Source organism: Arvicola amphibius, chromosome 1, assembly GCF_903992535.2.
Source record: "Arvicola amphibius chromosome 1, mArvAmp1.2, whole genome shotgun sequence".
In the NCBI taxonomy this organism is placed as follows: domain Eukaryota; kingdom Metazoa; phylum Chordata; class Mammalia; order Rodentia; family Cricetidae; genus Arvicola; species Arvicola amphibius.
This window is the reverse complement of record NC_052047.1, coordinates 34,839,429-34,855,888: the sequence shown is the minus strand read 5'-3', so window position 1 is coordinate 34,855,888 and position 16,460 is coordinate 34,839,429. Positions and strand designations below refer to the sequence as shown.

At 43.0% G+C, this 16,460-nt stretch overlaps 1 protein-coding gene across 2 annotated transcripts in view; it reads right to left on the bottom strand.

The window, feature by feature from the left end:
• Nucleotides 1-16,460, bottom strand: part of Atp8a1 (ATPase phospholipid transporting 8A1) — a 213,162-nt gene that overhangs the window by 88,358 nt on the left and 108,344 nt on the right. For both annotated transcript variants that reach the window (XM_038327824.2, XM_038327841.1), the window contains one exon: nucleotides 2,277-2,415. In XM_038327824.2, the coding sequence (XP_038183752.1) occupies nucleotides 2,277-2,415 (139 nt within the window). The remainder of the gene's footprint in view (nucleotides 1-2,276; nucleotides 2,416-16,460) is intronic.

Sequence of the window (16,460 nt, the reverse complement as noted above, 5' to 3'; positions counted from 1 at the left end):
AGTTTTGTATGTAATGTGCATGATCAGTATATAGAAGTGAATCTATGTCTTACAGTGTTTGGCCCATCCATCCATGGTTACTGAACCTGGAAAAAAAGTTTTCCTTTTCCGTATTATTAGCATTACAGGTTTTGAAGAGCACCAAATACTTTCCTCTTTGTGAGACTTGTATTACGAATCACATTTTGTCTTCTTGCATCCTCCAATGTATGTGCTGAAGCCTTGACTCTCCCCACTGTGGACACGGACTCATGGACATGCCCTTTGAGGAGGTAATTAAAGTTAAATGAAGTGGCCTGCCATGGCTGGTCTGAGTAGGTCTTATATTGCCTCAAATTTCAGTTTTTTTATTTCCCCAAAATGTGAGAAATACATTTCTGTTGTCTGTGATACTCGTATAGCAGCTTGAGGGGACTAACACAAGCACTGCAAAAGATTGGGAACTGACTGTAGAATGAAAGTGAACTGACAGCCGTATGTCCGGAACAACTTCCGGCCACAGCAAGTAGATCTAGCACATAAACACACCACTGGTCCAGTTTCTCGACTCTGAAAGGCAGCTGCAGAAATGTTACATTCATAGGCCACTGATGGATCACTTGTTCCACCAGCAAGATGCAGCGTCTGAGAGTGCATGCGTGGTTGTACGAGCTGGTCTGGTGGTACACAAAACCACTGCGACTTTAAAGGGGGGGCCTTGGGGCCACAAGTAAACAAATAGGTGAGCCTAATAACATCACACACTGAGAGCCTTGGGATATCACGTCTTAAAATATCTTGTTATGGATGAGGAGAGGTGGCCTCCTCCCGTGCTCTCTCTGACCCCAGCTACAGCTGCGACCTCAGCTCTTGTGTTCCAGAAGAAATCACACTGGGGGACAGGTGTAGCAAGCAAGGTGTCAGGGTTTATTTCAGCAGGTGAGAAAGCAGAAGTGGGAAGTGCGTTCCCTCCCCAGAAGGTGGCTCGGTTGAGTGAGAGGCACAGGGAGACACTAGCCCTTGGACTAGGTATCTTGGTTAATAGTTTCTACTTCTCTTACCATCAGTCTGTGTTAAGTTCCCAGTGCTGTGATAAATACCTTGACCAAAAGCAGCTTGGGGAGAAAAGGGTTTATTTCCCTTTTCAGTTCTATGTCACAACCCATCTTCTAAGGAAGTCAGGGCAGGAACTCGACGCAGGAACTGCGTCAGAGGATGTGGAGGAACACTGCTTATGCTTGTTACCCATGGCGTGCTCAGTCTGTTTTCTTACATTATTTAGGACTGTGGGCCAGGGCAGCAACTCCAGCAGGCTAGGCTCTCCCACATCAATCATTCCTCAAGAAAATGCCCTACAGCCTTGTCTACAGGCAAACTGATGGAGGCGTTTTCTCAAGCAACATTTCTCCCAAGTCAGAAGTTTTTCTTTGGGCTGCCAACCAGCTCCCAAATGAAGACACAGAGACTTGTTATTAGCTATGAATGCTTGGTCTTTGTTTAGGCTTGTCCCACTAGCTCTTTTAACTTAATTTAACCTGTCTCTATTTATCTACATTTTGCCTCAGGGCTTTTTATCTTTCTTTCAGTCAGTATGTCCTACTTTCTTGCCATGTGTCTGTCTGTCTGGCCTCTTGTGTTTCCCTGGTGTCTCATTTCTTTCCTCTCTTCGAGCCTAAATTCCTCCTACTCCTTACTCTCCCTGCCCAAAGTCTCTCCTATACTTCCTCCCTCAATATTGGCCATTCAGCTCTTTATTAAATCAATCAGGTGCCTTAGACAGGCGAGGTAAAAGAGAAACACATCTTTCCATAGTTAAACAAATATTCTGCAACATCCCTCTTCCCAGATAACTCTACTGTGTGTCAAGCTGATATGAAACTAGCCAGACACCACCCTTGGGACAGTCTGAGATAATCTCCTTTCTGGAATAGGAAGAGGCTTTTTTAGAAGTTACCCTTTCACACATTTCAGTCTGATAGAGTTAAGTACATTAGATATAAGAATTCACATAAAGTTGAGACGTTCCCTAGGGGAAAGGGCAATGATGTCATGTACCTGCTCCAGGTCAAGAGGTGGGGCTCCTTGCAAGGGGTCCAGGGTCCACTGAGACTGGCTTTGTTATTTTTCCAACAGCCCTGTCCTTCTTCAATCTGTTCAGATTAACTATCTCATGACAAAAGTCCCTGTCTTCAGTGTTCCCAGTCTCAGGGTTTTTAGCACATCTTTAATTCATCTTATTAAAACACATTGGCCTGTTAGAAGGTACCAGGATTTAAAATTTGAGTGGGGTGAATTACCAATATTGATGGCGGTTTCTTGCTTGTCCCCAGTCAGGATCCATATTTTGATGTCAGCTTTCATGAGAGTTTCTATAGTTTCAGGCACCTGGTCTTGTAATTTATCCTCGATGGCTGTAGCTCCAAGTAGCTGAAGATTCTGGGGGGAAAAAAGTGTTACAAATTTGAAGGGGAAAACTACTTTATTGGTTAAGAACAAAATGTGAAATATGTTCAAATCAGAGACAAAGGTAACTCAAGGATTTGGGCATAAATCCCAACTATCCTGTTGTTTTCTTTCTTAAGGATCCTTGACTTTAATCCAGTTGTTTTTGGCTGAGAATGACATTCCCTGAAGCTGGATTACCTTAACTCTTTCTAAAGAAAGGATCTGATTCATAAAATAAAAACAAACCTGACCCCCACTCCCTAAAGGAGGGGCACTAAAAAGTCGGCTAAAAAGGAGTAGGTGGCTACTGGAAACAGATCAGGGAGAAACGATCTTGACCTGTTTAAAAAGAGATTAAATTTCACTTTGACGCAGTGTCAGGAAACACACGCAAACAGAACCGAACATGAATGAACATGCTGAGCGACATGCTGAAACATGCTGAAACAGAATGAACATGCTGAGCGACAGCATGGGTCTCTAAGAAAACCCAGGTTGAGTGTTTTCCCCATGGCTTTAGATTTGTGTGCTGGAAGGTGAGCTCATCACAGGACTCTAGTGTACTGGGCACTATCTTTCACATAAAATCTCATATAGTGAATTGACTCAAACCTCAGGGATGCTGCGAGTTTGATTCTGAAACGCCACAATTGTGGTGGGTTGAAAGAAAATGGCCCCCAAAGGGAGTGGCACTATTAGGAGGTGTGGCCTGTCGGAGTATGTAGGGTCTTGTTGGAGGAAGTGTGTCACTGTGGAGGTGGGCCTTGAGGATTCATATGTTCAAGCCATGCCCAGGGAGACAAACCACTTCCTGTTGCCTGCAAGTCACGACGTAGGACACTTGGCTACTCCTCCAGCACCACGTCTGCCTGCACACCACCACGTCTCATTATGACGACAATGGACTAAACCTCTGAAGATGTAAGCCACCCCAACTAAATGCATTTCCTTTATAAGAGCTGCTGTCGTCATGGTGTCTCTTCACAGCAACAGAAACCCTAACATAATAACACAGTCAAAAGCCTAATGAAGCAAGTCACATGAACTTTTTTTTAGAAGATATATCTTATGCCTATACTACACTATATATACTATGCAGTATGCAATACCTTCATGTATGAAAAAACAAGGCAAGTATTTTAATTCAAGATACTTTATTGCTAAAAAATATTAATGGTCACCTGAGCCTTTAGGATCAACATGCTTTTGCCAGGGAAGCATCTGGCTGATAGCTCCTGACATGTCAGCTGAGGAGGCTTGCCAATTAAAATAAGACAATGACATCTGCCACGTGGTCAATTCATTCCATGCACTGTTTTCTCGGCAGCATGCAATGCTGTTTGACAGTCTTTTATCCACAGTAGAACTTTTTCAAAGTTGGACTCAATCATCTCAAACCTTGCCACTGTCTTCCCAAACAAGTTTCTAGAACATTCTAAATCTTCTGCTATTATTTCAACAATTTTCATAGCATCTTCCTTGGCAATAGATCCCACTGCAAGAAAGCAGTTTTGTTTTGTTTACTTGTGTTTTTTCCCCTTATCCATTAAAGTTTTATCATACGACTAGAGAAATTTATTTGCAGCTCCAGTTCTTTTGCTATGCCCACCACATATGCAGTTACTCCCTTCCCGAAAGTCTTGAATCCCTGAGAGGAATCTCAGAGGGCTGGAACCACCCGTCTCCATGGTCCTTTAATGTTTTGTTATTTTTCCCTCATTCAGTGAATTGGATCTAGGCATCTAGGATGGTGAATTGTTTCTGAAAGGCTTTCAATTTACCCAGATCCATCAGAGAATCACTATTACACCCACATCCTTTACAGAAAGTATTTCTTAAGTAATAAGCCTTAAAAGCTGTGCTTGCTCCTTGATTTGTGGGCTGCAGAGTAAATGTCGTGCTGGCAGGCATGAAAACATTAATCTTCTTATGTTTATAAATCTGTTAAAATCATTGGCTGACCAGGTGCACTGTCAATGAGTAATAATATTTTAAATTATTTTTTCCCCAAGCTGTATGCCTCAGTAATGGGTATCAAATGTCCAGCACGCCATGTTATAAACAGATATGTCACCCAGGCTTTGCTGTTCCATATACAGAACATAGGCAGAGGAGATTCACTGTAGTATCACCCTTGAAGGCCCAAAGACTTCCAGAATGGTAAATGAGTACTGGTCTACCTTAGCTACCAGCTGTATTGACCCAATTTGTCCCTTAGAAGTCAGGCATTGATTTCTACTCTCTAGCTTTGAATGCTTTGGGTGGCTTCTTTTTCTGATTAGAAGCTCGCTTGATCCTCACTAAAAATCTGTTTGCTCATATAGAAGTCTTCATCAACTACTTCTCCTAGACCTTCTGGATACCTTGTTGCAGCCCTTGCATCAGCATTTGCTGGGTGACTTGGAACTTCCACGCACCGAGGTGGTCTCTTCATTTAAAGCACTTGAGCCAACCTGTTGGCTTTGAACTCCTCTCCTCACCCCCATCTGCCTTCACAGAACTGAAGAGGTTAAGGGCTGTGTTTTGAGAGTGAGAATTCTAGGTCACGGACCCACCCATGCCAAGAGCTTGCTTTGAATTAGGCTTTGGCTCAGACGAATGCTTTAGCAGGTTTGATCTCTTACAAACCACAAAGACGCTCTCCACATCACTGTCAGGATATTGTTTTGCTTTTGTATCATTCATGTGTTCATTGGAACTGGACTTTAACTTCCTTTAAGAATGATAGTCACAACTTGGCTATTTGGTGAAAAAGACCAACTTTCAGCCTTTCTTGGCTTTAGATATACTTTCCTTGCTTAGTTTAATAGCCTCCAGCTTTTGATTTAAAATGAGAGACACCCAACCCTTCCTTTTGCTTAAGTGTTTGGATGTGACAGCAGAGTGAATCCACATCCAATATTGTAGCTCAGAGAATAAGGCCCATGGAGAGGGAGGGAGATAGAGGAATGGTTGGCTAATGGAGCCATGAGAACACACATATTCATTAAGCTTATGGTTTTTCAAAACAAGTACAACAGTGAAGGGTTACTGAATACAGATTATCATAAGAAATGCAATAATCAAGACAGATCTGATTATTATGTAACATCTCAAGAACCACCAAGACTTAACAGGAAGACAGTAAGACATGTTGTGAGCACATGCCAGACTTGCATGTAGTTTATGCCTGCATCAGCCCGGGGTGCTTCTAGTGGCAATAGGAAACTCTAACAATGACTAAAATGGGAAGGTTTGGTTTTCCTTCCATAAGCAGGCTTGAGGTAGGTAGTGACTGGGAACTCAGCCACATCTCCACATTCAACTCCACAATTCATTTCCTAATGTCTCAGAGCGGCTGCCCTGGGAACAACTGAAATGGCTATTCCGAAGGCAAGAACAAGAAGTCAACAGCAAATCTATCTGCTTCTCATTTGGAAAACAACTGTTTCTACACATTCCAACATACTTCCAAAGAAAGCCAGTTGGCCAGCCTATGTTATAGGGCTGTCACGAATTATGCATTTAGTTTTTCTAGCCTCCATGGAGGATATGTCAAGGCAGAGGGATGGGTGGGACTGAGTGCTAAGATTAGCTCATCAATAGCCTCTTCCACAAGGGACACACAGAGGCCAAGTGTATGAAAGGTGCTTGCATGGTATGTTTATAGTTATAGCCCTTCACCTTCTTCAGTCCCTCCTCTAGTGACACCTGACTTATACAACAAAGCCAAACTCAAAGTTACTGCTTCTTTTCCCTTTCTGCTCAGAGTTCAGCTAACTCTTACATGTTTTCACGTACCATACAGATTGAACACATACCATGGAAAAGTCTGAAACGACACACAATCTGCATGTGTTTTGAGCACCAACAAGATGCCACAAGCAGGAAGGAAATCCTACATGACCTCGGGTAACAGGTGGCACTCAGAGTGTAGGTACAACAAGATGCGGACAGTTATAACACAAAATTACTTTCAGACTTGTAAGTGAGGGATATATGAAAGAAATGAATTCCATATTTAGATTTGGGTCTCATTTCTGAAGAATCTCATTATGTAGACAAAGTCGCAAACCTGGGACGAAAACCAAACCAAATCAACAACAACAACAACAACAGCAGCAGCAGCAACAACAAGAAGCAACTCTGAAACACTTTTGGTCCCAAACATGTCTGACTGTGTTACCATTAGGTGTTAGAATGTGGGATTCTGGAAGGCTTGCTGAAATACAGGATCACATCCTTTATCTTTGCATCCAAATGATATTGAGATTAACCATTGGGTATGTTCACTATCCAAACCCAAATGTTCCAAAATATTGCTACCATTGAGACCTCTTAATTGTCAGTATGTTCCAAGTCCCCTGAGCAGCCAGACACACCTGGTATGACACTTAGTATATGACACAGAAAATGGGAAGGTGTATCTCCCTTTTTTTTTTTTTTTAAAGAAGACAGTATTATTTTACTATCTCTAACAGGAAGCAGATTTGAAATCTATCATACCCCGAGGTCAAGGAGAAGAGGCAGAAAGGCTCGCTGTCAGCAAGGCAGCATCACTGTTGCTGTATCCCAACGTGCGCACAGTGCCTCCATCAGCTCTTGCATCTACTTTCCGGCATTTGCCGTTACATCATTCCGGCTCATATCCTCTCGAGGATGAAGACAGAGCTGTGTTCAAATTTTAAATTTTCTATGGGGGCTTGATAAGGTCTTTTAATAACCACAGAGATTGTTCAGAGACAAAGCCTTGAAAGTTTCTAAACTAGAAAAAGATTACCTTTCGTAATGTGTTTCACAAAACACTGGGTAACTAGATAATTGGTGTGAGTCAAGATAGGGGACACAGCCATGAGAACCGTATAAACACACATATTTGTGTAGTTCCCAGCTCTACTCTCGGGGGGGGGGGGAAATGAGCTCAGAAAGTATATAGGTACAAATTACCACACACAAAGCTATAAAAATAAAATGACTTCACCGGAGAGATCATGAAGAAATCCTGTTTGAAAAAAGGCAAGAGTCTGGTTTTATACGGCAAAGGAAAATATTTTAACCTCAGTACAAATAATATAAAGAAACAGGGATGTAGGGCCAGTCATGGATGTGGGGAAAGGTGATGAGCAGGCCAGCGTGGTGTGCGGATGGCGGCTGTTCTCTCAGGAGTTTCTACAGGTGTCATGACCAGTTCTGAGCCTTCAGAAAAACGACAGTGGTCCTAACCCAGGTGTGAAGACACACTGCACCGCAGAGGCCGCTGTGTCCCTTTATCCTGAGTGCCCTGAGCACCGCAGTCCCCACCATGAGTGGAGGGCTCTGCAGACGCCTTTCCTTCCTCTCGGCCTTCATTGTGAGATTAGGATCTTGACTGATAGGCTGTTTTGCTTTCGGAAATTAATATCTTTAGCTACACAGCCGTCATTAGAACAGAAAAGATGTGAACTTTGCGTGCGTTTCCTGATCGTGGCACCAAAGTGTTCAGGCGGTAATCAATTTCATCCCAAATATGTATTACCTTACACAGATGGCCATTAATGGCCACTGTGGGAATTACATATTCAGAATGTGTTGAAACACCAGGAAATTCCCATGGTATTCATGGAATGAAAAAAAAAGCCTAAACGCTAATTTTCCTTTCAAAATGTCATCATGCCAAAAGTTAGAAAGGGCCAGGTTGATGACTCTTTGACATAATGTGCGTTTAGTTATCACAGAAAAGTCGTGAAATAATACTTAATTACCTACAAAAGCCCTCAAAACCTCATTTTTTCTTTAGATGTTTATAAAGTATGTAGTCTCTTTTTTTTAAAAAGGGGAGATAAATGCAAAATTTCTACCCTAGTGAAAGCAAAAACTTTCATATAGAATCTTTAAAAACTCCAAATATATTCCAGTAGCACATATTAAGGTGGATATAGAAACATTGTTTTTTTTTTTTTGTTCCCCAATGTATTTATACTTTACCAAGTAACAGGCTTCCAATGTGACCTGCATGTTCATATTAGTAAGTAGGTCATCAGTGCTTAGATACCGTATTTGTGTTATGTTTTCAAATGAGAACAATACAATAATCACACTCATGTCAACTCGCACTTCTGAAAGCAGCATGGTCTGCTTGGGCATCCGTTTCTCTGAAGACAAAGATACAATATTGATATGCAGAGCTTTACCCCTGGAGGAAACACAGACATAACCAAGCAAGACACAGGGGCCCCAAGGTCAGTGTGAAAGAGGCTGAAGGTAGGACAGCCAGGATGGAGAAGCTCCCGGCATGGCCAAAAGCAGAGAGAAGGCTACAGATACCCGAAAATGGTTCCCATTTGCGATCGGAGTTATTGACTTCAGGGGGTCAAATACACCATCTGGATTCAGAGAGGAGCAGGTGGAGACATCAGGAGAGCAACAGAGCAACGCACCCAGAGGAGCCAAGCGGGATGGAATCCGACTCGACATCGGTCCCTTAAACACTTGCCTTGAGCAGTACTCTGCTCCTGAAGATGCTTTTCTGTGCCGTTCTCAGTCATCCTGGTAGGTGAATCATGCCTGACTCCCTCTTACACATGTAGATCCGGTTTCACGTTTAGGGATTAGCTCCTTCACACAGGCACACTCGTGTCCGCTTTCACTCATTCATTCACTCTTCATTAATTCATTCACTCATGATACCACGCAGGGAGATCAGAGCGAGATACGGGGATACAATTGTGAGTTCCTTCCATCGTGGACTTATAATTTTTCAAGCAAGCCAGCCTGGTGGCTGATGACTGTAATCTCAGCACTCAGGACACCGAGGCCGGAGGACCTGCTGTGGATCTGAGACTAGGTGGGGCTAATGTAGGGAGTTTGAGAGTGAGATCCTATCTCAAAACGGGGAAAAAAAAAAAACTTACTGGAAATGTCTGTTTCCTTTAACCTCTGCCTGCCTTGCTCTCACCTTGGCAGGCATTAGAACTGCTAGGGGCGCAGTGGCACACCCTGGGCTCCGCACCTAGGATTTCTCATTGATCGGGGCTTGTAGGAGGCCTGGGAATGTGCAGTTCCCCATAGTGTTGCTGATTTGAGAACCTCATTATAACAACTTCTGGAACTCTCTATGGAGACAAGCCTGGCTGCCAGCTCAATGATCCACCTGCTTTCTAAGAGCTGGATTAAAGGTGTGAGCCATCAGATAGAACTTGATTTCGTCTCTCTGAAAGGACATTTTTGACTATTGAAAAGTCTATTATATGGCTGTCTATAAAATCATAAACAATAAAACCTCCACTAAGGTTGAAAAAAAAATCTGCTGGTCAGAGCCAGATTGCCAACCTGCCTTTCTCTAAGCAATAATAAATAGTTCAGGGTTTGAAGGGTCACAATTCTCTGCAGCAACTTAACTCTATCATGATAACAAAAAAAGTGCCAAAGACGGTAGGTAAACAAATGGAGAGGGCTGTGCTACAACAGAAATGGGCAGAGGGTGGATGCGGCCGTTGATCTGGCATTAGCAGATCTGTGGATGCAGAAGGTTTATGGTTGCCCCTCTCTGCACCTGAGTCTTCTTGCTTGAATACGCTGGCTGTTTGCTTGCTTTGCATCTGCCTTCCTCCTAGGCCTAGCTTCAAGTCTTCCATTCCCAGGTCCTTTCCCCTCCGTGCAATCCTAAACTCCAGGAAAGGCTTCTTAACTACAATCTAGAGTTAGCACCGGAGAAACATTGCATCACATTACAGGAATGCTATGTCTGGGGACTGAGGAGATGGCTCCTTGATAAAGTGCTTGCTGAGCAGGCAGGAGGACCTGAGCTGGATCCCCATGTGAAACACTAAAAGTAAAACTAAAAAAAGAGTTGGGTGAAGTTGGGTGATGCGTGTTTCTAATCCCAGTGCTTGGGGAGGCAGAGGCAAGAGGATCCCTGGGGCTTATTGGCCAGCCAGTCTAGCCCAACCAAGTAAGCTCCAAGCTAGCGAGAGACCATGTGAGGAAAAACATCCAAGACTGTCCACATATACATCCTTGAACACACACACACACACACACACACACACACACACACACACACACGCACGGATGTTTTAGCACTCTGTACTTACAAATGATCATTAATGATGATCACAGGAAAGAAGTACCAGGCTAGCATGGCTACTTCAAAAGCAAAATAACAAAACAAACTCTATATGAAACAAGCTTGAATTCCTCTAACCCCAAACACTGAACCAAGAGTTAGGAAAACAGCCAGGAGAGGTGAAGAAACAAAAGGGATGCTAATTACAGGTTACACATGCAAAGACAGGGCCGCGAGGAAGCAGATCTTGTTTGAGAAGCTGTCATTTATCCAGTACAAGAACAATACACGCAATGTAGCATGGTGGGGAGGAATATGAGACCAGAGGCCCCAGGGAAGGAAGGATGAAGGGCCCATGTATTATGGTAATTACAAAGCCAAAAGGGCATGTGGGGGAGAATTTTCAGTAACGGAGGCATGAGATCAGATCTGCATTCTAGAAAGTTCACAAGTGGCCAACCTGTGAAGCTTGGTGACTCAGGGGTCAGTTAAGAGGCCACTGTTTTTCAGTTTTAACTGTAATCATGCTGGGATCTGGATGTGGCTGGAATGCTCAGAGCTATACCACAAACTGCTTCTCAGGGCCAGGCAGGCTTCTCTGTGTTCTGTACTATGCAGAAGCAGGGGCCTCTGGGAATTTTCTTCTCAGCATCCGTTAGCACGCCATGTTGCAGTTTCAGTTATAAGGGAGCTCCTATGTCTTTCCCTTTTAGTGTAAGCTGGGCTACAGTACTAAAACCAAGGACATGAGGTCACTGGAACGACTTGTTGGCTGCTTCTGGAGACATCATGCAACTGGTTAATTCTTCCAAGGCCAAGAAAAAGGTTTTAACTTGAATTTTTTTTTTGAACAGAAATCACATTTGAACTCATAAAACTAAGAACTTAGCAAATAGGGCCAGAACTTCACACACCCAGCTGAAAAGAATCAAACTTTGAGAAGCAATTGGGTGTAGCTCTCCAAAACAACTCATCTATCTTATCTGGGTCAGAAGACAGTGATGCCCAGTGTGGAAAGTCTACCATGGAGTGCTTTTAAGAAGGGAGCTGTCATACCAGAAACGGAGAGCATGTTACCAGAAATGGCAGGAAACTACGAGCATTCGAACTAAGGTCATAAGTTGAAGGGGAAAATCACGAAAATCGTATGTCTTCTATCTATCTATCTATCTATCTATCTATCTATCTATCTATCTATCTATCCATCCATCTATTTTAAGAGTAGGGGTTCCATCCATCCATCCATCCATCCATCCATCCATCCATCCATCCATCCATCTACCTATCTAATTTAAGAGTATACCACAGAGAGTAGTGGATCCATCCATCCATCCATCCATCTACCTATGTATCTATTTTAAGAGTATACCACAATGAGCAGGGGCTGCCTCACTTGCTAAGTGGAAAACTCCCAAGTAACTTGATGCCCAGTCCTTCCCAAATGCTGTGCTAATGATTATGCAACTGCCACTTGATTATGTTTGATTTTTCAAGTCTCCAATATTTTTACACACTCTGTTTTCTTCTAAACCAAGTTGGCAGTCTAATATATGGACTTTTAACATGAGACTGGAATTAAGACAGAACTTTGTTTTCAATCCCTGTTCTGCTGACTAACATGGATCTATGTCCTGTATCAAGTAACTTAAATTACCCGGGAATCTACTTTCTCAACAGCAAGAAAGAGAGTAAAATTACGGATTTAATAGGATTCTTCTGGGGGAATGAAATTAGATAGATCATCCCAAACTGTTTTTGTATAGTATATTAGGAAAAAATCTTGAGTAACATACTTGCTCAAAATATTAAAAATTATATGCATGGTGAATTATAAAAAAGATGAGATGAATGTAGTCAGAAGTTCCAACATTTTCCTGACCATCCTAATGGACAACCATCTTGTACATCCACTCTAGGGAGCTCTAGACAACTCAGGGTATCGCAGAGTTGGGGTTCGGGATGCTGTAGCCTGACTGGCACGTGTGAAGCTGTGAGTTTGATCCCTGACCCTGAGGGGAAAAAATCAGGCAAAGAGTAGAAGATCTGAAGCTTAGTAACTGCTTGAAAGGGGCAGGGTTGACAGGCAGATGGGCTGCCAAGCTGCAAATGTTCTCAAGCAAATAGTAAAACAGGAAACTACTGGAATTCTAAACCCCACGGTCACTAGGACATCATATAACCTTTCATATAGCGGTTGGGGCAAATGAAAGTGGCGTTTGCAGCCACCAAGAATAGACGTGGTAGTTTTATCTGGAGAGGCATTCCATTGTAATTCAAAAGTCTCTGAACCTGGCAGCCAGCAGCACTCAAGAGAAGTCCTGTTTTCCATTAAGTTCGCTATTTCTCTAGGAATTCTCGAAGGCACTTCTGGCTACACGCTGCCAAGGGCACAAGACTGTTGGAATCAGTGACATGAATGTCACGGTTGGTCTACATCGTACCACATTAAGGCAATCTATAAATATCCTCAAAATATCAACTACATTTTTGGGGAAAAAATAAAGGAGAACAATATCAATAAAAGTTCATGACTTTGATATTCCATCATAAGACCTTGTCTCAGTGCCCGGGCTCTAAACCCTGTCTAGAATTACATTCTTCTCTCTCTCTCTCTCTCTCTCTCTCTCTCTCTCTCTCTCTCTCTCTCTCTCTCTCTCTCTCTCTCTCTCTCTCTCTCTCTCAGTGTGCTCTTCCTCCCCAGTTACTGAATGGGAAGCAGAGGTTTTTAATCCACTCCTATTGCTATGCTTCAGAGTCCACCACATGTCAGAGACCAAGCATTTGCTGCTGAGTGTCTTTAACCATCTTCTTATAAGTAACATGGAAGAGAATTTAAAAAATGGACGGGCCTATATTTCTAAAGAAAGAATGACCTGGTCCTTTTCTAACACACGCCTCTATTGATCCTTAGTGGTGGCACCTTTGCTGCCCAGGTCATCAGTGCTTGGATAGCACACGTGAAATCAGAACTAGGGGGCAGGCTTTCATTAGGAAAGCACTTATTAGGCGCTAGTTTCTGCATCATTTACTTAATTGAATAATTCATTTATTCATCAAATATTTACTGAGTGATTTACACAGGCCAGACAGTCAAGCACTGGGGACAGGGTGATGAATATGGTAATTATGGTCACTGCCAGAGTGAAGCTTCAGTCTACTGGATGATTTACATTAATCACAGAAGACAAAGCAGGGCAAGATGCTACCCACACTACAGCAGTCTGATTTCACTCCCCAGCTCATAAAGGATCCCCTGGCTCAAACGTTCACTTCGAAAAATGCATTTCCCAAGCCACGACTTGAAATAAAAGACAAAATTTTTATCACCAGGGAAATATTAATTTTAAAGAATACATATATATATATATATATATATATATGTCAGCATCAAACGAGGTTAAGGTAAAAGTAATTTATGTGTCTTAGAAATAGTAGAATAAAATGAAAGAGACAGGTTACATTAAGAAGGCAAGAAACTTCATAGAGACAATCACCAATCAACTTCAAAACCTTCTCATTATTGTTACTTTTAATTCTCCCTGAGCATATAAATAAATGGATCGAAACTTAAGTTTGTTTTAAAGTAATCTGATTTTACACCATGGAGCGCACACCTGAAGCGGTTTCATAAGTGTCACGCTGAGTCTGGATATAGGGCCTGTCCTCCAAAGGAAAACAAAAGAGGTCAAGCTTGGCATCTGCAGAATGAGACAACTGTAAATTCTCTCAGGCGGTGATGAAGAGAGAAGAGGAGGTGCTGTAGTCCACAAAGTGGGTCAAGAGCGGAGGGGGGGGCTGCCAGGACTCCAGCCCCCACATCTCAATCCTCTCAACTTCTGATTGTTGAGGAACTTGGCCTTCCCTATCCTGTGTCACCTTTTGTCTTGTATTCAGTAACAAGGTACCAGTAAGCGGTTCTTGAAAGAAACCACAGTATTAGAATTATTATTCTGAAGAGGAATGCAAATGCTGGTACCCAAACAACACTGTCTTTGAACAATCATGAATAAATTTTACAGATAGCCACTAAAATCCCAAATCTTCTCTAACAATAACTGTCAACAGAGAGGGCTGTGTCTGGGAACATTTTTAGGCCTCCTATGTTGTGTTCCCTATAGTGTGGTCCTGGGGGGTAAATCTGGTGCATTCTAAGATATGGATGCTCTGGAAGGAATATAACAGGGTCATGGCAAAGGTAAGTGTCAGTAGTCTCTTGGATGTGGCATATTTGTATCGACTTAATATCCATCCATCCATCCATCCATCCATCCATCCATCCATCCCACCCACTCAGTCATCCATCCATCCATCCATCCATCCCACCCACCCACCCACCCACCCACCCATCCATCCATACATCCCACCCATCCATCCATCCATCCACCCACCCACCCACCCACCCACTCACTCATCCATCTATCCATGTATCCATCCATCTATCCATCTGTCCATCCATCCACCATCTTTTTGAAAAAGAGTCTCACCATGTAGCCCCAGCTGGCCTGGAGCTATCTTTGTAGACCAGGCTGGCCCCAAACTCACAGTGCTCCCCCTGCCTCTGCCTCCTGAGTGCTGGGATTAAGGCAAATGCCACCACACCTAGCCACATATTTTTAAGCTTATGCAGGAGTTATAATCCCCTGAAGGAAAAAGGCTTTAATTGAGTTTTAAAAACTGAGTTACTAGTTTGGACAAATACTGGAGGGATATGAGACTTCACAGAGTTTATAACTGCAGCTTTAACGATGCTGTAAAAATGTCACTTGGCCCGCCATACATGAAAACTATAGTTCTTTAGGAGAAGCTCTACAAATCTTTCCAATTTAGAATGTTTTCAATGTAACATGATTACTGTGTCCATGGCATCTTGCAGCACTAATTCAAACATGCTCAGAAGTTTCTTGCATGACACTGATGATCTGATTGACCCTTTATAAAGCACATTTCTAAAACAGCCATGCACAGATATAACATGATACGGTTTTCAGACTGTACCCAGTGGAGCCCAGAGTCCTGGGAAGCCCCTCATGGACCACCACGAGCAAGGTGGAGGCAGAGGGGAAAACAGTAGGGGCTTCTCTCCGCCCTCAGGCTAACTGGAGCAGGGCAGCTATCATTGATTGCATACCTTAGGATTGAGCCAGTGTTTTGTTTGGAAAACGGACTCTGCTCTAAAAAGAAAGAGAAAAGCAAAAACCACTCTCACAGCTTAAAAATAAACTGCCTTCGACTCTCAGTCCAATACCACCGTCTACATGCTAATGGATTCCAAACACATAAGGACCAGAGTGCACTATCAGTATGTCTCAGACAAAGAAGCTATGGCAGATGAAATAAACACCTAAGGAACTGGTGGCCTCTCTGTTCAAAGTGTCCCACTAGGTTGTTTGCAAGGGGGGCAGTAACCACAGCTTCTGAGTGTGAATCCAGATGGTTTTAACAGAGAGGGGACATTCCGACACACAACAGAGCTATCCCGCTCAGTCTCACACATGTGAAAACCCTGCAGTCCTCAAGGGAATGGGACTGGCTGGCAGGGACACTTTCCAGAAAAAAGAACTCAGGCACCTGGACCCCTGTGTTATTTTCCCCCAACTTTGCCTAGTTCCCAAAGACTACTGTTGTCCTGTATCTGGCAAAACAATCTTTGGAGAGCCATTTCAGAAGCTTCTTTCAGACAGAAAGAATGGGTCTTTCCTTGAAGTTCCTCACCTAGGGAATCTGTGCAGACCACGTTTGGTGTCTAGAGGCCCCAGGGAGCTGTCCTCATTTGCTTAGCCACCCTGTGGTCTAGCTGCCTTAATCCTTCAGTGAGTGTTAGTTAAAGGAGAGCCTGAAGGAGAACCCTATGTCAGGAGTAGGAAAGCATATAAAACCCGCAGGCTGGCTGAGGATGGGACCCTGTCTCTCACATGTCTACATCTTAGATTTCTCAACATGTGGCTTATGACAAATGTTAAAAATCAGTTAGCTTTAAATTCCTTTAGTTTTCATTCTTTTAAAAGGCAGTCTT